General features: G+C 49.9%; 1 protein-coding gene and 1 long non-coding RNA gene across 3 annotated transcripts in view; one reads left to right on the forward strand and one right to left on the reverse strand.

Moving 5' to 3' along the window:
• wdr17 (WD repeat domain 17) overlaps positions 1 to 21,777 on the forward strand; it is a 30,995-nt gene that overhangs the window by 6,480 nt on the left and 2,738 nt on the right. Inside the window, exons 3-29 of one of the 2 annotated variants that reach the window (XM_085355263.1) lie at positions 156 to 339; positions 413 to 643; positions 2,452 to 2,562; positions 2,651 to 2,791; positions 3,045 to 3,167; positions 4,906 to 5,093; positions 5,165 to 5,333; positions 8,833 to 8,924; positions 9,004 to 9,086; positions 9,172 to 9,258; positions 10,350 to 10,514; positions 10,675 to 10,790; positions 10,886 to 10,972; positions 11,063 to 11,212; positions 11,667 to 11,797; positions 14,842 to 14,967; positions 15,308 to 15,463; positions 15,587 to 15,651; positions 15,963 to 16,095; positions 16,179 to 16,267; positions 17,269 to 17,368; positions 17,459 to 17,598; positions 18,154 to 18,265; positions 18,429 to 18,570; positions 19,072 to 19,174; positions 19,271 to 19,372; positions 20,391 to 20,489. In XM_085355263.1, coding sequence (XP_085211389.1) covers positions 156 to 339; positions 413 to 643; positions 2,452 to 2,562; positions 2,651 to 2,791; positions 3,045 to 3,167; positions 4,906 to 5,093; positions 5,165 to 5,333; positions 8,833 to 8,924; positions 9,004 to 9,086; positions 9,172 to 9,258; positions 10,350 to 10,514; positions 10,675 to 10,790; positions 10,886 to 10,972; positions 11,063 to 11,212; positions 11,667 to 11,797; positions 14,842 to 14,967; positions 15,308 to 15,463; positions 15,587 to 15,651; positions 15,963 to 16,095; positions 16,179 to 16,267; positions 17,269 to 17,368; positions 17,459 to 17,598; positions 18,154 to 18,265; positions 18,429 to 18,570; positions 19,072 to 19,174; positions 19,271 to 19,372; positions 20,391 to 20,489 — 3,425 coding nt within the window. The remainder of the gene's footprint in view (positions 1 to 155; positions 340 to 412; positions 644 to 2,451; positions 2,563 to 2,650; positions 2,792 to 3,044; positions 3,168 to 4,905; positions 5,094 to 5,164; positions 5,334 to 8,832; positions 8,925 to 9,003; positions 9,087 to 9,171; positions 9,259 to 10,349; positions 10,515 to 10,674; positions 10,791 to 10,885; positions 10,973 to 11,062; positions 11,213 to 11,666; positions 11,798 to 14,841; positions 14,968 to 15,307; positions 15,464 to 15,586; positions 15,652 to 15,962; positions 16,096 to 16,178; positions 16,268 to 17,268; positions 17,369 to 17,458; positions 17,599 to 18,153; positions 18,266 to 18,428; positions 18,571 to 19,071; positions 19,175 to 19,270; positions 19,373 to 20,390; positions 20,490 to 21,777) is intronic. The other variant, XM_085355265.1, reaches the window with a different exon arrangement.
• Positions 7,477 to 8,182, reverse strand: LOC146631316 (uncharacterized). The gene is made up of 3 exons (XR_014906243.1): positions 8,062 to 8,182; positions 7,816 to 7,926; positions 7,477 to 7,683 (listed from the first exon to the last, which is right to left on the reverse strand). It is a non-coding gene; the product is annotated as an uncharacterized LOC146631316 (long non-coding RNA).

The raw sequence follows: 21,777 nt of genomic DNA on the forward strand, positions 1-21,777 counted from the left end.
AGGAGGAGATGTAAACGCAGCAGCAGTCTTGGAGGTAGTCAGGAGGTGCACAGGGCGGCGACCTGCAGGAAAGGATTCTTGATTTCTTGGGCAGAGTTGTGGAAGTTGACAGATTTCTGAGAGCTGTTTCATTCGTTCTCTTGTCCTCGTTGCAGTTGGATCAGCAGTACAATGAGTTTAAATTGAGGTCCATCATGTCAGAGCACAAGAAGACCATAACAGCGATCAGCTGGTGCCCCGACAACCCCGACCTGTTTGCTTCGGCCTCAGCTGATAACCTCCTCATCGTGTGGAACGTAGCAGAGAAAAAGGCGGTGGCGCGACTCGACAACACTAAAGGTAGCTGGATGATCCACGCCGGGTTGTTTCAGCACAGATCTGTAAAGCCTCACAGCCTCTTCCTGTTTCTCAGGCGTCCCCGTGTCAGTCAGTTGGTGCTGGAACTCGGCCGACGGAGTGGCGTTCGTCTCCCAGCGCGGTCCGCTGTACATCTGGGTCTACCGAGGTCCCGATCCTGGGGTCACGGTGCATAAAGAAGCCCACTCCTTCCTGTCTGACATCTGTCTCTTCAGATGGCACCCCACCAAGAAGGGGAAACTGGTGTTTGGACACACAGACGGGAGCCTGTCGGTGTTTCAGCCAGGTACCGACCAACACGAGTTTTGAATGTGTGGACGCCTGGAGGTCTGTGATCATTGTGTGTCATTCCCCTGAAAAGAGAAGGAAAGTCAGTGGATTTTATTTGAAATTACAATAAATTATATTTACACATTTATATACATTTACTTAGAATATAGTTATTTCTTTGTTTCCTGTAAAAAGCTGACTTGTTAGCCTGTTTTTAGTGTTCGTACCTTTAAGCATTTGTGTGATTATAATTACTCTGAAACGTCAAATGAAATACATTCAATAATTAATTACAGGAGATTACATCTTTAGTCACAGGCCATGTTATCAAGCGTTGCCGTGTTAAAAAAGTATTTTGATTTTATATTTGTAAGTTTTCAGTGTTTTGTATCCAGATGAGAGACGTGACGCAGAACACACGCAGTTTTCACAGAGATTTGCACAAACATTCGTATTAAAGGCCGTTCTTACAGGAAGTCAGGTGGGTGCTCGTTCCTAATATGGTCGTGACAGCGCCCTGAAACCAGCTTATCCACTCAGAGGAATAAGTGGGAGGGGCTAGGTCAGTTTGTGTCAGACAGAGGGTGAAGTGAGGAACCTGCACCGAGGTCCAAATTTAGATAAGTCAAGTCATCGTTATTTATATAACACATTTAAAAGACATGAAGTGTCGGCCAAAGTGCTGAACAGAGGGATGATATAATAAAAGGATTAAAATAGAAAGAAAACATTATAGAAACACTGTAAGACATCCGTGTATGTTTGTAAACAATGTGTGTACATGCAAATACGCACACATGCATACATATACAAAAATGTACACATTCACACACAAGCGCACATACGTGAACATAAAATACATGTATAAGTGTCTACACATGCAAGCATCATCCACTGAGATAAAAGACCAGAATAGTTAAAACAGAATAAACGAGGTGTCAGAGACATCCGAAAGGTAGGTCTTCAGATTCGATTTGACGACTTGCAAGGATGAAGAGGATTTTCTAAAAGAGGGGAGATTGTTCCAGAGTCTCGGGGCGGCAATGGAGAAAGCCCTGGATTTATTTGCTTGTCCAGCTTGAGGGTGGAATCAAAAATGAAACCAAGGTTTTTTACGTGGGGATGTACACGAGCTGATAATGGGACAAGTCGTTTCTTATGAGACTAACAGAGTCCTGCTTACCGAAAATTATAATGTTGGATTTGTTGTGATTCAATTTGAGAAAGTTCAGAGACATCCAGCAATGTATGTCGCTAAGACACTCTGAGACTTTCTGCAGCGTACTGTCAGCACCTGGTTTTAGAGAGAGGTAGAAATGTGCATCGTCTGCATCGGAGTGACAGGAAATCTGGTGTTTCTGAAAAATGGAGCCTAATGCGAGCATGTATAAGGAGAATAAGACCGGGCCCAGAATAGAGCCCTGAGGTATTCCACAGGTGAGCGTAGCTGGGAGGAGTATTTGTTACCCAGCATCACAGAGTAGGATCTGCTCTCCAGGTAAGAGGCAAACCATGTTAGAGCAGAGCCTTGAATGCCGACACGTCTTTAGACGGTTTAGTAGGAACGTGTGGTCGACAGTGTCCAATGCTGCGCTCAGGTCTAGAAGAATCAAAACGGTACTTTTTCCAGTGTCAGCAGCTTAAAAGCACATCGTTGAACACCTTCAGTAGAGACTCTGTGCTGTGGAAGGCTCTGAAAGCAGACTGCTATTTATCCAGAATATTATGTGTGTCTAAGAATGAAATAAAGAAGGATTATTCTGTCAAGCATGCAAATTCAGTGTGTCCAAAGAAAAGACCTTTACCCCCCGTTCTCTTCTTGAGGGAGTAAAAGCCAAAAGCACGTGCTGCGTCCGGAGTCTTTAGAGGGGACAGATGAGGAGGACCCTGTCAGTGCCTTGGAGTGGGACCCTTTGTCAACCGACTATTTACTAGGTCAGATCTGAGAGCAGTAAAATAGCTTTTTGTCTGGTCTGTGGCCCGTTCGCCCACAGAAGCGATGAACTGGTTGCCTCTCTTTCAGTGTCTAACCTTCATAACGGCATCCGGCTGGTGGACAGCGAGGCCTTGGCCTGCATCACGTCGTTCTGCTTCCCCTCAGCTGCTGCGTCCGTGCAGTGTTTGGCCTGGGTCCCGTCTGCGCCCGGCATGTTCATCACCGGAGGTAAAGCCTGAGTGTTCACGTGGGATGCGTGTTCCCTTCTGTTTGCTCGGGTGGACATGGGCTTCGGGCAGCCGGTGTGTGGGACATGCCGCTCTCCTGCTGCCATCTTTTATGCATAGATTCTTATTTGCATGATAATGAGAACATTTGACTTGTGAAGTCCACAATAACACATTTAAGTGGGTTCACTGAATATATTTACAGTATGAAAGAGCCTCCGAGGCGTGTCCAGTGATTTGTTTCTGTCCCTCAGACTCGCAGGTCGGCGTGCTGAGAGTGTGGAACGTGTCTCGCTCGACTCCGCTGGACAGCTTTAAGCTGAAAAAGACGGGATTTCACGCTTTGCATGTCCTCAACTCCCCACTGGCCAAGAAAGGTACCGTCTTTAGTAAATGAGCTGTAACAGCAGGAGAGATGAGAAACACTGAAACAGCTTCAGTTTGAGTCAAGATGGAGCAGTCGGTCAGAGCAAAACCCAACAGACACGCACAACATCTACTGATTTATTCAAATGATTAATCCTCCACCATCCATCATCTATCTATCCATCCATCCACCCACCCATCCACCCATCCATCCATCTATCCATCCATCCATCCATCCATCCATCCATCTATCCATCATCCATCCATCATCCACCCATCCATCCATCCATCCACCCATCCATCTATCCATCATCCATCCATCATCCACCCATCCATCCATCCATCCATCCATCCATCCATCATCTATCTATCCATCCATCCACCCACCCATCCATCCATCCATCCATCCATCCATCCACCCATCCATCATCCATCTATCCATCATCCATCCATCATCCACTCATCCATCCATCCACCCACCCATCCACCCATCCATCCATCCATCATCCATCCATCATCCACTCATCCATCCATCCACCCACCCATCCATCCATCCACCCATCCATCCATCTATCCATCATCCATCCATCATCCACTCATCCATCCATCCATCCATCCATCCACCCATCATCCATCCATCCATCCATCCATCATCCACTCATCCATCCATCCACTCATCCATCCATCCATCCATCCATCATCCACCCATCCACCCATCCATCATCCATCCACCCATCCATCCACCCATCCATCCATCTATCCATCATCCATCCATCATCCACTCATCCATCCATCCACTCATCCATCCATCCATCCACCCATCATCCATCCATCCATCCATCCATCCATCATCCATCCATCCATCCATCATCCACTCATCCATCCATCCACTCATCCATCCATCCATCCACCCATCATCCATCCATCATCCATCCATCCATCCATCATCCACTCATCCATCCATCCACTCATCCATCCATCCATCCATCATCCACCCATCCACCCATCCATCCATCCATCCATCATCCATCCACCCATCCATCCATCCATCCATCCATCCACCCATCCATCATCCATCCACCCATCCATCATCCATCCATCATCCATCCACCCATCCATCATCCATCCACCCATCCATCCATCCATCCATCCATCCATCCATCCATCCATCCATCATTCCTCCGAGGTGGAAGCAAAGATTAAATATGCACTGTCCAACTATTTTTCATTCATTTCTCACTAAAGTTTAAACAGATTGATAGCTGTGCAGTATTAGACATCTCTTAGACATTTAAGAGCAGAAAGTTACTCAGCAGTTAAACAAAGATGTAAGGATCCTTTAAAGGCCAGGAGAAGACCTGCTTTCCTCTCACACTCAGCGCTGGCAGTGGATGAACGTTCACATTAATACAGAGAGTTTTACAAACTGCCTGTGTTGGATCATTTTCCAATGATGAAAAGTAGCTTTTTCTGTGTATCTGCTGTCTAAAAGGTTAAATTCAACATCACAAAAGTGTTAATGAATGCCAGAAGTGCTGAGCTCACAGTGACTGTTCTACATTTCAAGGAGAAAACAGTTAAAAATCCAGAATCTGGATTTTGTTAAATAGTCTTCATAAGATTTTGGTTTTGCACTGCGCGTGCAGGATTACAGCTGCAGCTCATCTGCATCAGGTTCTGTTGTTAAAACCCTGGATCCAGCTAACACTTTCCACAGGTGAGTTTGTCACAGCCCTCTTCTCTCTGCAGCTCAGAGCTCCTGCTCCCCCAGTAAGAGTCAGTACACCAGTTCCACCAGTGAGGCGGTCCCTCCCCCGACCCTGTCGCAGAACCGCTCCTTCTCTCTGCCTCCGGGCCACGCCGTCTGCTGCTTCATGGACGGAGGCGTGGGGCTCTACGACATGGGAGCCAAGAAGTGGGACTTCCTGCGAGACTTGGTATTCTTTGGCATCCTCACACGTGAGTGACAAAAAAGGAGCTTCAGCTCACTGTGTCGCTTCTTCCTCAGGGTCACGTAGAAACCATCTTCGACTGCAAATTTAAGCCCGATGATCCCAACCTGCTCGCCACGGCCAGTTTCGATGGAACCATCAAGATCTGGGACACAAACACTCTAACAGCTGTTTACACCTCCCCCGGGAACGAAGGAGTGGTCTACTCCCTGTCCTGGGCTCCGGGTAGGCTAGCTGCACGCATGCACACAGCACACGCATGCATTTACACACACACACACACGTAACTGTGTGAAACCTCTGTGATATGTAAAACCTCAGGAGGGACCCGGTGAGGCTGTTCTCAGCTTTATTAGCTTGTTGTAGATATAATTCAAGATTCAAGAGCTTTATTGTCAGTACAACAGCATGCACAGCATGCAGCATACTGACGTGCTGTTTCACTCCAAGCCTCCTGTGGTGCATTTATAAGTATATAAAAGATGTTTCTCCAAAAGATATAAAACTAGGAATTACAAATAAACAACATGTTGTCTTTGTGTTACATATCAGTCGATACATGATCAACACTTCATGTTTAAAAAATAATGATTTAGAAAAACCTTACAGGTGCAGTCAGTCATTTTCTGAGGTTATTTAATAGAAAACATGATGTAGTTCTTATAGATATGCTTTGAACAGTGTGTAATGACGTCTTCTGATAATCTGATGTGTTCTCAGAAACTCATAATTCGTGTATTAAAACTAAGGAGTGGGTTTGCAGTTTGTAGAAGGCGCCACGTTCCCCCAACATTTTGAATACAGCGGACGTCTCCTTTGTGGATAAGGACGCGTTCCTCGTATACGGCTGCAGACCGGCTGTAGCGCGCAAAGGCAGAGAAGTCGAAGGCGTTCTCGTGCAGTGGAGAGACATTTAGATCTGTGTCTGCTCGCCTCATCTACTGAACTGAAGTCACCTGAAAACGTGAAGAAAGAAGAACAAACAGAGAAGCAGCTCATCGTCTCAGACTCCCTCTTTATACCAACAGAGGAGTCGCCCCCTGCTGGACATGAGGAAGAATGCAGGTCAGATTGGCCCAAACAGAAGAAGCCTGTGGCTGTAAAAGTGACGAAGCTTTTACCTGGAAATGCTCGATGTGCTGCTGCTGAACAGGAGACAAACCCGGAGTGACGTGTGACGTTTCCACAACCACTAAAATCACGTCTCACCAGCAAAGTGATAATAAAGTACAAACAGACATTGTGCACGGTGTCAGTTCATCAGCAGGAGTGTCATTCTCCCACACTCTGCAGTCGAGGATCAGGATGGATCGTAAGTTTTACTGCATGTTTCATCCTGACAGTACAGAACTCCATATTTACGACACATGAAGCACAGACGTAGTCAACAATCACCTCCACAGCGACACGTCAAAACATCCTGCAAGCCAACATAACACAACACGACAAATAACTGATGACCCACAGAGAGCAGGTCTGCAGGTCAACTCGCTCTGACGCTCAGCAACGCCTTCGTGTTTCTGCGAGAACGGGAAGCTGAACCACAAACACGTCCCACCTGGACAATGACCTCGTTGGATGACCCTCTGGATCGGGCTTTTTATTTGCACAACCACAGAAATCCCACAAATCCAGTTTAGCATTAACTGTGAAACCACGGGAACTCGCGCTGACGTCACAATCAAAGTTTCTGTTTGCTTCGTCCTCAGTCGGCAGCTGCTGCTGTGCTTCCTGTGTGCGCTCTAATCCGTTCACGTTTTCTTGGCTGTTGGACTAAAATTCGCCGGCTCACAGCGAACACGCACACACACCATGAAGTGGTTAAATAACACGGCTTTAAATTATTCTCCACTGTGGAAATGCAGATTTCACTTTGACCAAATTATTATGTTTTTCTTTATTCCCACGATGCAACAAAGGTTTACAGTTACAGGTCACATGGTTCTAATAAGAGATACCACTGACATGCATGAAACATATATTCTATATATGAGCGTATAAAATGACTGGATACATCTAAAGTCGATAATCGTATTCACACGTCCATCTTTCCAAAGGTTATTTTTAGGACTGCACCGCCTGATAATGACGCAGGAACCTCTGGAGCTGAAAATGAAGCGAGCTGCAGTTCCTCTACTGACCACTTGAGGGTGTCTCCATCAGCCAGCAGCGGCACACAGAGCGTTAAAACATCAGACTGTAAATAAACGATGGCCACTGTGACATCACTCGGTGTTTTCGGGGCTTCTCGTCCTGAAGTCTCATCATTAGCGACCTGAGCTAACCGCGCGTAACGACACTTTATGGTAACATGTCAGAGAAATATTTCAAAGTGAAAATAAATCAGTTTGATGATAAAAACGGAGCGGAGACAGTAAATACAGTCAGCTGATCTTTATTGCTCTAGAGTACACAACACACGGCAGCAGAGCGTCGACCAATCGGGCGACGTCCCGCGTGGCAGCGGTTTATCTGTTGCACAGATCAGAACTGCAACAGCTGGCAGTCATCACGGGCGGACGATTCAGGATCCTGCAGGCCAGCGACTTCAAGCAGCCCTTTGTGTGCGTTACCACTGTGAAAACCAAAGGACAGAAGTGACCGTCACACATCGTCCCAGCCGCTCACAGTGCCCGTGAGGCGGCCCAGCATGCATTTGTTCTCTTTTCTTTGCATAAACGTCAGAGCGACGCAAGGCGAGACTTACCCGGCCCAGAAGTGATGACGAGAGTAGAGCAGACGTCGTTGGAGCTGGAGCACGTCTCCACAGGACGTGAACAGAACTTCTGGCCTCCACAGTGACACTCCAAGGCTTCACCTGCAAAACACGTCAAAGAACCACCTTCAGCCGTCGCCAGCAGCCCCACGGTTCACTCACGCCGCGACAGACCGTCTTACAAACATCAAATAAATGTAACAGACGAACGGAGAGCAGGTCTGCGGGTTAACTCACTCTGACTGACGGCCAGCAGCAGCAGCACAGCGAGCATCACAGTCTTCATGTTTCTGCGGGAACAGGAAACTCAACCACAAACACTTCCCACCTGGACGATGATCCCGTCTGTCGGTCGGGCTTTTTATTTCTGCTTTTTGCCTAATTTGGGAAAACCCACAAATCCAGTTTAGCATTAACTGTGAAACCCCGGGAGCAGGTTGGTGTCGACATCAGCTGCTATTGACACTTTCTAAGATCCTTCTTGTTTCCTGAGTTTTCTCTGTGTAATAAAAACACTTATTTATGAACACGATGATGAAGTGTGTGGTTAAACTCCGAGCAAAGCCACCGTTTCAATGTTGAGAGAATCATGAGTCAGAGGGAAAAACCAGCTGGTTCAAAGTTTCTGTTTGCTGTGGACGCCCTCAGACCAGCTTTGATGCTTCCTGTACGTCTGGCGATGCTTCGCTGCTGCTGTGCTTCCTGTGCGCTCTAATTCATCAGCAGGGACAGTTTCTTTAATCCGAGGCTCACAGATAACAGGAAGTTCACACACAGAGCTTTTAGATTGCCCACAGGGTTTATGCTGTTTTGAGAAATCAATCATCTTTGCCTGTTTTCTTCTTCTTCGATCAATAAGAGGAGCAGGTCGGTTTTGTCTCCTTCATAATAGAAACCATCGTTTAAAAACTGAGGTGATCTGAGACGCTTTGTGTCACTAAAGCAGCAGCAGCAGCGTTTCACTGCGTCGTGTAGATGAGCTGATGACGTGTTTGTTTCTCTGTGAAGGAGACCTGAACTGCATCGCGGGGGCGACGTCCCGTAACGGAGCGTTCATCTGGGACGTCAGGAAAGGAAAAATCATCACTCGCTTCAACGAGGTGAGTAGGGCCGCGCCCCCGTGTGTCTGAACCCGATCGCACGATGCACAGCGTGATGCGTCTGTCTGTCTTCCTCCAGCACGGTAAGAACGGCATTTTCTGTATTTCCTGGAGCCACAAGGATTCAAAGCGGATCGCTACCTGCAGCGGAGACGGATTCTGGTGAGTGCTTCCTCTTCTCTCCCGACGACGGCGTCGTGTTTGTCCTTTGCAGTGATTCGTGTTTTTATTGTTGTTGTGGCGACAGCATCATCCGGACCATCGACGGTAAAATCCTGCACAAGTACAAACACCCCGCTGCTGTGTTCGGCTGCGACTGGAGCCAGAACAACAAGTAAGACCTGCGTCCACATCGTTGGGCTTCACTTGAATCATTTAAGCAACATGGTAGGATGTCACAGCTCGGAGAAGGAAAAACAGGGGACACAGGACGAGGACGGTGAGTGTCACAGCCCGGGCTGTCTGGAGGTTATCCAGGCACAAAACGTGTCACCCAAGTGCTTTAAAGGACCCAGCGGCTCGTTTACATGAACGTCTACGGCAGGTTCAGAGCTGGACGTCACACTGAACAGGGCTGAGTGCTGTTGTTACGGTTTAAGCCTCCTGCTCACCAGCTCTGTGAGTCCGATGAGTTTATGGTCCCAGTCGATGAAGAAGACATGATGTTCTTCTAAGTTCCTCTGTAGTGTCAACAATCAGCACGTGCTAAAGTGTACAGTAGAGCTAAATATGGGCTAATATCTACACACACACGATACACTGACCCCATCGTCCAGCAGCGTGTACACCCTCCTGTAGCAGGACGAACCTGCGCTGATGTTTCCTGTGTGACTTCATTAGTCTGTCTCATCCAGGTGGAGGAGTCTTCTTCACAGCGTTGCTCATGCACAGCTCTCTGGAGGTCCAGCTCTGGCCTCTGGTTCAGACCTGGACTTTGTCCCATCGATGACCCAGTCTGGTCCGAGCTGTAGCCTCTGTGTTCACTCAGACCGCCCTCCCTCCTCCTTTGTGCTGACGGCTACTGCGAGCTGTTGGTTTCCTCCAAACGTGCTTCACAGACAAACGTCTGCACTTTGTTCTCGTCTGTTCCTGAGGTCTGTGCTTCGTATAGCTGCATCCACACAAAGCCAGCGCTGCAGTTCCTCTGATGTCCAGCAGTGTTTGTGTGAGCGAGAATAGAGACCAAACGACGAGGTCACGGTTTGACCCGTCGGTATTTCCTATTTAAACCAGCATCACAGCGGGTTTACATTTCCAGGGAAGAGTGTGCAGCAGCTCTGAGGGGTCAAAGGTCCGTGTGCACCGACATCAGCTGATGGAGGAGCTGTGGGTGGTGCGTGTTCGTTAACGCTGAGCAGCAGGTTGAAATAAAGCGCAGTGATCCTTTAAAGCTGTGAGAACGTCACCGTGTGCTTCTGTCTGCAGGGACATGATAGCGACGGGCTGCGAGGACAAGAACGTGCGCGTGTACTACCTGGCCACGAGCTCGGACCAGCCTCTGAAGGTGTTCACGGGACACCTGGCCAAGGTGTTCCACGTTCGCTGGTCCCCCCTGAGAGAGGGCATCCTGTGCTCTGGATCGGATGATGGGTGAGTGCAGACACACTGAGAGGAGGAGGCGGAGCACGCCGTCCCAAGTTAGCCTTGGTTCAAAGAGTGTGTGTGTGTGTGTGTGTGTGTGTGTGTGTGTGTGTGTGTGTGTGTGTGTGCGTGTGTGTGTGTGTGTGTGTGTGTGTGTGTGTGTGTGCAGGACTGTTCGTATCTGGGACTACACGCAGGACGCCTGCATCAATGTGCTGAGCGGGCACACGGCTCCGGTCAGAGGCCTGATGTGGAACACAGAGGTGCCTTACCTGCTCATCTCAGGTAACGTCTCTACAAGCGTCCCCTCCCCTGGTGTGTGAGTTGTGCGCAGTGGGCGGTCTCAGGAGACCGATGTGCTCGTTTGTGCTGTTTCGCAGGTTCCTGGGATTACACCATCAGAGTGTGGGACACCAGAGACGGCACGTGTTTAGACACGGTCTACGACCACGGAGCCGACGTGTACGGTGAGTCGGGCTCCGCTTCCCGTTTACGGCGCGCTTCAGTAAACATTCGTGTGCGTTCCTGTCACAGCCGCTCACTCTGTGCGTGTGCAGGTCTCACGTGCCATCAGAGCCGTCCCTTCACCATAGCGAGCTGCAGCAGGGACAGCACGGTGAGGCTGTGGTCCCTCACGCCGCTCATCTCCCCTCTGCTGCTGAACGTCCTCGCTGACCAGCCCTGGGAGAAGATCATCGGAAACACAGGTGGGAACTCACCTGAACTTTAATCTGCTCACTCGTGCTGCCGGTGTCATTGTTGTACCGCTGTGCTGCGGGGTCGCTAACCCCCGAACCTACAAGCTGCTTCAAAGTGACAAACGTTTGTTTCTATGGCGGCGTTACAGTTTCGTCATGGCGAGCGTTGAAGCGTCGAGCTCACTGCTTCTGATCGCTCCCTGATTTATGTCTTATTGTCACTATTTTAACTTTATGACCGTTTTTGTTTCTTATCATTATAATGAAGTCTCTGTGTGCGTGTGTGCGTGTGTGCGTGTGTGTGCGTGTGCGTGTGTGCGCGTGTGCGCGTGTGTGTGCGTGTGCGTGTGTGCGCGTGCGTGTGTGCGTGTGCGTGTGTGTGTGCGTGTGTGCGCGTGTGCGCGTGTGTGTGCGTGTGCGTGTGTGCGCGTGCGTGTGTGTGTGTGCGTGTGTGTGTGTGCAGACACAGCTATGGTTCCCGGCTCTCCGCCGCTGCTCTGTGGAAAAGTATCCAGAGACATCAAGCAGGAGCTGGACAAGCTGAGCTTCGACATCAGAGCCAAGAAGCTTCGCTGGTTCTCTGAATGCTTTTCGGTAACGACCTCGATGTCAGGTGCTGTTTAAGCCGACAGCCCCGCGCTGAGGTGCGGGGCTGTGAGCTCGTAGCTCTCCATCAGAGTCCGAGTACGAGGAGCTGAGGAGAGCTTGCTGCTGCTCATCACGTCCACACTGAGCTCACAGAGATGAATCCTGCCTACACTGTTTAATATAACATTCATCATATGTAGGTCACCAGCCTGTCGCTGAGCTGCGTTTCTAATGATTCAGGTCAGTTTTATTTATACGGCACCAAATCAGGACAAAAGCCAGAGATGAATAATAACTAATGATTTATAGATAAAGTTGACTTTGAATTACAGAGAGGTGACCTGGAAGTCTCAGACCAGCCTTTGTGAAAGCAAAGGAGATACATCCCATAATTCACAGCAGCACAAGCTCAGACTCTTCATAAAGACCGCACGGTCCTTTTTCCAAGCTCTAGAACGATGTCATAGCTTAGTAACATCCTCTCACTGCTGTAATAGAGCTAAAAGCTAAGGTTCGCCGGGGGCGGAGCTTCTTCTGTTATGACCAATGACATTTATCCTTATTAAACTGAGACATGAGGGGAGAGTCTTTGGTCGTGTCCAAATTCATGGGCTGCATCCTTCTGAGGACACGGCCTTCGCGGTCTACGTGGGCCGGGTCCTCAGAAGGTCGGTAGGCCGGAAGTAAACGGCTGACGGTCTCGCCTTCAGATTAGCGTCGCCGCTGTCTCGGTGGAGTTTAATAAACTCGGCCGTCTGCTCCTTGCTATCTAAAATATAACAGGACACTGGAGGAAACTCTCGACCGTCTGTTTACTCGGTTTTCTGTTTGACGTTTATTCAGCTGTGTAAAAACCACCCGATGGATTAATAAAGTTTTATCGAATCTAATCTAATAGCTTTAATCTCAGCCAAACCGATTTACTCACGAACAAACAAAACACTGAAAAAAGCCCAACAATAACATCTGTAGGTTGTCTAAGTGAATTATATATCACGTTTAACCCGAGCAGCGAAAGTCCGCGGTGATCTGAACATGATGTGCCGGGAGTTGTGCCGTTCTCGGCCGCATCAGTAACCCTCGAGCTCCCGGCTAGCTGTCGAGCTGGTGGGTAGCAGACGCCTCCGAAAACATCGAAGCACTTTAGCAAATATGCGATATCTTGATAAACCGAGCAGATATTTGATGTTTACACAGCTACTTTCTCGCCTGAAAATATGTTAAATCTTTATTTTGTGACCCAGAAATATTAGTAAGAGTAGTCAAAGGAGCTTGCAAAGAGAAGCGTCTGGACTTCTTTAAGTTGCTTGAAGACGTTTCACCTCTCATCCGAGAAGCTTCTTCAGTTCTAAGGTCAAATGGTGGAGAGTCCCAGATATAAACCTAGTGGGAGTTTCCCCCCCACAGAGGGACAAAATGACCCCCTGATGATCCTCTAATCGCCTGAGCCAAGGTGGGAAACTGGGCGTGGGTCCCAATCAGCCAGAGTTTCGGGTGAGCTCATTGTGAAACCTGGCCCCACCTTATCATGCGAATTCCTGAGGTCAGATGGCCCAGGATGTGAGTGGGCGTTAAGGCGTCTGGGGAGGGATCTCAAAACTGGATTATAGATGGCAGAGAGTTGGTGTCGTAAACCCCGCCTCTGTTCAAAGATGGTCGCTCACAGTGGACATAGATGCTTCTTTCACTCCTCTTTCAAACCATCTGTCCTCTCTGTCCAAAATGTGAACATTGGCATCCTCGAAAGAGTGACCTTTGACCTTTAGATGCAGATGGACTGCTGAGTCTTGTCCTGTGGAGGTGGCTCTTCTGTGTTGTGCCATGCGCTTGTGAAGTGGCTGTTTGGTCTCTCCGATGTAGAGGTCTGAGCATTCCTCGCTGCACTGTACAGCATACACCACATTGTTAAGTCTGTGTTTTGGCGACCTTAGAACTGAAGAAGCTTCTCGGATGAGAGGTGAAACGTCTTCAAGCAACTTAAAGAAGTCCAGACGCTTTTCTTTGCAAGCTCCTTTGACTACGATGACCTGGATGACTGAGAACCTTCACAGACATTAGTAAGAGTAATATTAAAAACTTAGTACCGGCCGCCATTGCTGGAAACTGGAGTTTGGCTGGGCCGTGCTATGAATTCTGGGATATGGTGCGCCACGAAGGACACACCCAACCCATCCTTCAAATTCGGGGAAAAGGAGGACGCATTTGTCGGCCGCATTCGGAGGAGTCTACGAATGTGGACAGCCTTCAGCGCGTCGCTGTGACGTAATCGGTCTACAAATGTGTCCTCAGGAGGATGCAGCCCATGAATTTGGACACGCCCTTTGTGTTTGGTGCTTTTCTCCTCCTGCCAAGCTTTTCACTGCGAGCGCAGCCTCGTTTGTCTGTTTGACCTCCTCCTCCTGTTCCTCCTGCTCCTCCTCTTCCTCCTCCTCCCCTCCTCCTCCCCTCCTCCTGCTCCTGCTCCTCCCGTCCTCCTCCTCCTCCTCCTGCTCCTCCTCTTCCTCCTCCTCCCCTCCTCCTCCCCTCCTCCTGCTCCTGCTCCTCCCCTCCTCCTCCTCCTCCTGCTCCTCCTCCTCCTCCTGCTCCTCCCGTCCTCCTCCTGCTCCTCCTGCTCCTCCCCTCCTCCTCCTGCTCCTCCTGCTCCTCCTCCACAGCCTGAACGTGATGTTTGCAGAACAGAGATCAGGACAGAGTGAAATCTGCTTTCATATTTACATATTTTTATTATTATTACAGATGTTACAGATTTTAAAACTACTTCCTGGTTTATTTGGAGTCTTCGCTGTGAGATCTCCTCCTGCTCCTCCTCCTGCTCCTCCTCCTGCTCCTCCTGCAAACGCGGCAGCAGTAAAGCCAGAGAACATCAGCATGTTAGCAGGATGCCACAGTCTGTGGTGGAGGAGAGGCTGGATTACTGGTCTGATTAAACATGTTTGAACGCATCAGCGTGCTGGTTTTCACACGTGTGTGTGTGTGTGTGTGTGTGTGTGTGTGTGTGTGTGTGTGTGTGTGTGTGTGTGTGTGTGTGTGTGTGTGTGTGTGTGCGCCAGCCTCCAGGTGGCAGCAGTAACCTGTGGGACCTGGTGTCAGTGATTAACGGCCAGGACGACTCGCTGCTCCCAGCCAGCTACAGCAAAGGAGTGATGCACATGAAGCACCTGCTCAAGTTTAAAACCGTGAGTCCTGATTGGTCCTTTCACCGTCACAGCTGACGGTTACCGCAGCGTGCACAGTCAGCGCCACACCTGTTCCTGCTTGAGTTGTGATCCAGCAGGAGACTGTTGCCTCATGCTCCTGCAGCTGCAGGCGTGCAGCACGTCTCTATTGCTGCTGCTGATCTGTGGAACGATCTGCCCCAGCACATCAGGGAGGCTCCTTCACTGTCCACGTTTAAAACACGTCTAAAACCCATGTTTACTCCTTGGTGTATGAAACAGTATGAGCCTGATCTTATTGTTCTACATCTAATTCTAATGATCATTTTCTAGCCTCAGCTTTTGTTTTCTTGTCTTCCAGTCTGAAGCTCAGGAGCTGACCATCGTGAAGATGTCCAAATTCGGAGGAGGAATCGGAGCGCCGAGCAAAGAGGAGCGGCTGAAGGAAGCCGCAGATATCCATCTGAGGCTGGGACAGACCCAACGATACTGTGAGCTGATGGTGGAGCTGGGACAGGTGTGTGTGTGTGTGTGTGTGAACTCACTGTTCAAATGAAACTTTGACTAAAACAAAAAGCAGGAAGAGTTTGAGTGACGCTGCACCGAGGGCTCGGTGATGTGAGCGTTTTGTGTGTTTCAGTGGGAGAAAGCGTTGTCTGTGGCACCGGGAGTCTCCATGAAGTACTGGAAGAAGCTCATGCAGAGGTAACACCGAGCACCAACCCAGAGAACCACCGAGCGTCGCGCCCGTTTCTGACATGAAAGGCTGCACTTAATGTTTTCTGACTCAACATGAGTGCGCTGAGGTCGGGCCCATCGGCAGCACAGATGACTGTTTGTAAGGTTTAAGGCGATCGTGCGTCCATGACGTGTTTAAGTGTTAGGCTGCAAACGCAGAGCAGCGAGGCCACAAAGGTCACGATAAAGAAACAGTTTATAAGGTTTATCGTCATCATCACCCGAGTCTCACATTCCTGCTGCTCCACACGCTTCATATCAGCCTGTGCTTGTGGCAGGAGAGCGGACCAGCTGATGGCCGAGGATAATGACGACGCCATCCCGTACTGCGTCGCCACGGGAGACATCAAAAAACTGGTGACGTTCTTCAGCGGGAGAGGACAGCTGCTGGAGGCCTTACTGATAGCACAGGTACAAAGATCGCACCAACACGGACGCATCACCTGTGACGAGGGACGCACAGGTGACAACATCCTAACCATGAATGTTTTTAGGGAGCGTGTGAGGGGAACATACGTGCACCTCAAAGCTCTGCAGCCAACCACACGACTAATGACGTGGACAACAGGCAGCAGTACCAGAGGTAGCACGCACACACGCACGCACGCACGCACACACACGCACGCACACGCACGCACGCACACACACACACGCACGCACGCACACGCACACACACACACACACACACTCACACGCACACACTCACACGCACACACGCACGCACGCACGCACACTCACACACTCACACACACACTCACACGCACGCACGCACACACACGCACTCGCACACACGCACGCACACACGCACACACTCACACGCACTCGCACACACACTCGCACGCACGCACACACACACACGCACACACGCACGCACACACGCACACACTCACACGCACACTCACACGCACGCACGCACACACGCACACACTCACACGCACACTCACACACACACACGCACTCGCACACACACTCGCACGCACGCACACGCACACACGCACACGCACACACTCACACGCACACTCACACGCACGCACGCACGCACACACACACACGCACTCGCACACACACTCGCACGCGCGCACACACACACACGCACACACGCACGCACTCACACGCACACACACACACTCACACGCACGCACTCACACGCACGCACACACACACACGCACACACGCACGCACTCACACGCACACACACACACACACACGCACACACTCACACGCACACACACACACTCACACGCACGCACGCACACACGCACACACACGCACTCACACGCACTCACACGCACTCACACACGCACGCACGCACTCACACGCACGCGCGCGCACGCACTCACACGCACACACACACGCACTCACGCGCGCACGCACACACACGCACTCACACGCACTCACACACGCACGCACACGCACACACACACGCACGCACTCACACGCGCGCGCGCGCACACGCACGCACACAGGTCAGAGCAGACAGATGCTGATACTCTGCTGATCTCAGGTCAGCTTCTCCTCCTTAGTTTAACTGAACACCTGTGTGAGTCACACCTGCAGACCTCTGTGGCTCTCCTCTCTCTGCAGCCTCCTCCATAAGGTTTGTAAGGACCTCGCTGAGTGGTACTTCCAGGACGGATGCTCTGTGCTGGCGGCGTGCTGCCACCTGGCCATGGACGATGTCGAGGTGAGTGTCGCAGTCGCCGTCTTCGGCATTTCTTTGCGCTCCGCTTTAAAACATGGCTGAAGTGTGTGCGGACGTGTGCTTTGGTTCCAGTTAGCCATGTCCAGTCTGATGCGAGGTAACGAGCTGGAGCTGGCCGCGTGTGTGGGCATCGTCCTCGGAGAGGGGGCCAATCAGAGCACGGCTTACTGCCTTCAGCTCCTTGCCAGGAAGTACATGACCAATCCGACATGGTAGGCTTTTGTGTTGCTTTGCCCCCACACGAAGACCGCCGTCCCCTGAGCACGCTCAGTTAACTGAACTGGTCACATGATTTGGTTTAGTTTGAGAACAGATCAGATCGGGGGATTTAAGGGCGTGGCTTTGCTTTGACACATCCTTTTGATTGGCTCTCTTTTGTGAAATTCGCAATGTCAGGGAACTGTTCCCTGACAGGTGCAGCTGTTGGCGCTCAAAGGTGGGCGGGTACGGACTTAAACAAATCAGTGTGCAGGCCGCTTACCTGCACAGTGCGAACCAATCAGGACAAAGTAAACGTCCACGTAGGAGAAACTGCAGTTCCTCTAATGTCCACTCGAGGCTCCAACAGTGAGTCCGTCCTCACGGACAAACCGCTGGGTGACGTCACATATCCAGCTGTGCTGGCGCCCAGCTGTCAGCTACAAGCTGACTCAGGACACACGGACGCAGTCGCAGCCACGAGCACACACAGCTGCTTCACTCTGTGGCTCCATAAAAGCTGCACATGATAAAAACATGACCCTCATCTTCTCTGTGTTTACACTTAGGGAGCTGTCAGCTGACCTGCTGCGAATGATTCCCGACAACCACGTCTTATTGGCTAAACTCTGCGCGTTTTACCCGGGGACTGCGGCTGAAATCAACCAGCTGCATGAAAGGGTGCGTACGCTCGACTCCTTCTGGGTAAAATGTAAACGTTGCAGTGATCGGTAAATACTTAAAGCCTTTATTTAATAGACAACAGCAGAAACATGTTTGCAGCGGACGTGGGCGTGTACATGTCGATATTAACGCGTGATGATGTTGCTCGCTGTCTTTAAAGTGCGGCCTGCCTTCACTGGAGGAGTGTAAGGTGCTGGCAGAAGAAGCTGTGAATGAAGGAGACTTGTTTTCAGCGGTTAAACTCCGCCTGCTGAGCCCCGAGCCTGAGGTCGCCCTGCAGATCGGGATAAACCACGTCAAAGGTACTCACACATCAGCGTCTGTGCAGCAGCTGGAAGTTCACAGAAAACAAAGATTTCATGTGTTTTTTCTCCATGTTTTAGTTCATGTTTTTAATGTTTATGGCTCACCCCAACCGCTCGCAGCAGATGGCCCCGCCCCTCCCTGAGCCTGGTTCTGCTGCAGGTTTCTTCCTGTTAAAAGGGAGTTTTTCCTTCCCACTGTCGCCAAAGTGCTGCTCATAGGGGTCATATGATGGTTGGGTTTTCTCGGCGTTATTGTAGGTCGTTACATTACAACCTGAAGCGCCTTGAGGCGACTGTTGTTGTGATTTTTTTTAAACTGAAGAGCTAACTGATCGTCCACAATAGTCATAAACACTGATGAGTGTTAGGGTCCAGGGTTTACCCCGCCTCTCGCCCTGTGGCAGCTGGGATAGGCTCCACCCCCTGCGACCCTGATAAGGATAATGATGGACGGGCTGATTAGTTCAAATCTTGCTTTTCATTTTTTTCCCTCCTCAGAACAGCTGGCTGGATCTGATTGGACGGTGGATGACATTCAGCCAATCCTGGACCTGATGAGTTACATTAGAACTGACCGCCTCATCACGACCAAGACCACCGAGTGAGAACGACTGTTTATTAGAAACAACGTTTGTTCTTACCACACAGAGTTCACTGACCTGAGTGTGTGTCTGTGTGTGTCTGTGTGTGCATGCAGAGCCCGCAGTGAGCTGCTCATCCTCTGTGGTTATATTGGAGCTCTGCTGGCCATTAGAAGACAGTACAGCAGCATCGTACCTGCACTCTACGAATACACCAGGTACACACACACACACACACACACACACACACACACACACACACACACACACACTTGGAGCGCACACAGAGGATTTTCCAGTCCTGCACACAAAGAGCAGTTTTCTCAGTGTGAGGTCAGCACTCAGACTGTCCTGTGGTTATAAAACAGAAAGTTTTTATTAATCCACATCAATGTTTTTACTGTGACCGACTGTGAAAAACAGCAGTTTGTCTGGTACACGATCATAAAACATCGTGGCTCAAGAGTTGGGAGTTTGCCTTGTAATCAGAAGGTTGCCGGTTCGAGCCCCGGCTTGGACAGTCTCGGTCGTTGTGTCCTTGGGCAAGACACTTCACCCGTTGCCTACTGGTGGTGGTCAGAGGGCCCGGTGGCGCCAGTGTCCGGCAGCCTCGCCTCTGTCAGTGCGCCCCAGGGTGGCTGTGGCTACAACGTAGCTGCCATCACCAGTGTGTGAATGTGTGTGTGAATGGGTGGATGACTGGATATGTAAAGCGCTATATAAATACAGACCGTTTCTGTTTATGTGACTTCATTATGTTGGTTTAGCATGAATGTCCCTGAATGTCTTTAGTTTATTTACATTTTTTAATGTAATTTCTACCATTTTAACTTTAAGAGGAAACTAAAACATCAGTAGGAAAAGTTGTAACACAGTTCAAATTCCAACATCTACGCCCTCCTTCACATTTTCCAAATCCATCCAAAGGGCCAGGCTGGAGTCTCTGCCAAGCCCACTCTGGCCCCCGGGCCTTATGTTTGACACCCCTGGTTTAAACCTCAGCTGAAGCTTTGGAGCGCTACAGGCAGGTTTACATTTTCCTTGATCGTAATCAATGTTCAGCATCTCCTGATTTGTTTGGACACAAGCGTCAAAATAACTTCCAGAAACAGGAACAGATATCACCGTGCGCGGTGACGTCAGCTAATATCGGCTTTTGATTTGGAATTATCGACGATGATTGTTTGGATCTGCTGCACGCCAGCGTCTGTGAATGCGTTTCTTTGTGTTTCTCAGTCAGCTGCTGAAGCGGCGAGAGGTGTGTGTCCCTCTGAAGATCGAGCAGCTGTCTGTGGAGCTGGACGCCTGGAGGGCCTGCACACAAGCTAACAGCATGTACGTCACACACACACACACACACACACACACACACACACACACACACACACACACACACACGTTGTATCAATAACACTACAAGGTGCTCACATTAACGAGCAGAGGTGTAGCAGTGATGCTGAAGAGCGGCCAGGATGAGGCCGGTCACCAAGGCAACTGCATCACGACACATGAAGGAGCCGCATCTGCCGTTAGACTGAGATGGTCACTGAGTGATCGGCTAACTGAAGAATCGTCACTCTGAGGTTTGGAGGACTTCCTGATGAGGGGAAATCAGATGGATGAAGAGCACCAGGAGCCATTACGGCCCACTCTGAAATCAGTGAAGTGGAAGCTTTACTTCCTCTCTGTCTGGGTGGAAATGTGCTCGTCACTGAATGAGGATCTTCTTCTCAGGGCTGAATGTCCCAGCGGCACACAGTGACCCGTGTTTGCACCACAGCCCGATGAAATCAAAGCGCTTGAAGAAAAGTGAACCAAATCCTGGACTTCATATAAGATAGTAAAGTTTTAATGATTTATCATGGAGCTCGTCAACATCAGGAAGAACTTCAGAATAAAATATATGACTGTCTCGTCAGTGCTGTCCCCTCCAGCTCAGCAGCACTCAGATGAAGGCAGCTCCACCTTGTGGTGCTGTTCTGAAACTGCACTTCATAAGCTGCTATTTAAGGAAGCAGAGCATCAAAGATGAACTCGGCCTATCAGTAAGAGCCGTGCATACGGTCTCCCAGCACTAGTGCATGGTTAATTCATTACTAGCATCTTCCTAATACATCCAGAAATGTTTTTATGTACACATAACTGCTCTGCTTCCACCATCCCCACAGCTGAGCAGCGCCACATGCAGACTTACTGCTGGGGACGCGAGCGAGTGTGTGCATGCACATGCATGCACACACATGCACACTTAGGCACACACATGCACACGCATGGACACGTAGGTACACACATGCACACACATGCACACTTAGGCACACACATGCACACGCATGCAAATGTAGGCACACGCATGCAAACGTAGGCACACACATGCACACGCATGCAAACGTAGGCACACGCATGCACACGTAAGCACACACATGTACACGCATGGACACGTAGGCACACACATGCACACGCATGGACATGCATGTACATGCATGGACACGTAGGCACACACATGCACATGCATGGACACGCATGGACACGTAGGCACACGCATGGACATGCATGGACACGCAGGCACACACATGCACATGCATGTACATGCATGGACACGTAGGCACACACATGCACATGCATG

The sequence above is a fragment of the Diplotaxodon limnothrissa genome, linkage group LG6 (genome assembly GCF_057381915.1).
Source record: "Diplotaxodon limnothrissa isolate DT_005_m linkage group LG6, D_limnothrissa_male_GT1.1, whole genome shotgun sequence".
NCBI classification, from domain to species: Eukaryota; Metazoa; Chordata; class Actinopteri; order Cichliformes; family Cichlidae; genus Diplotaxodon; species Diplotaxodon limnothrissa.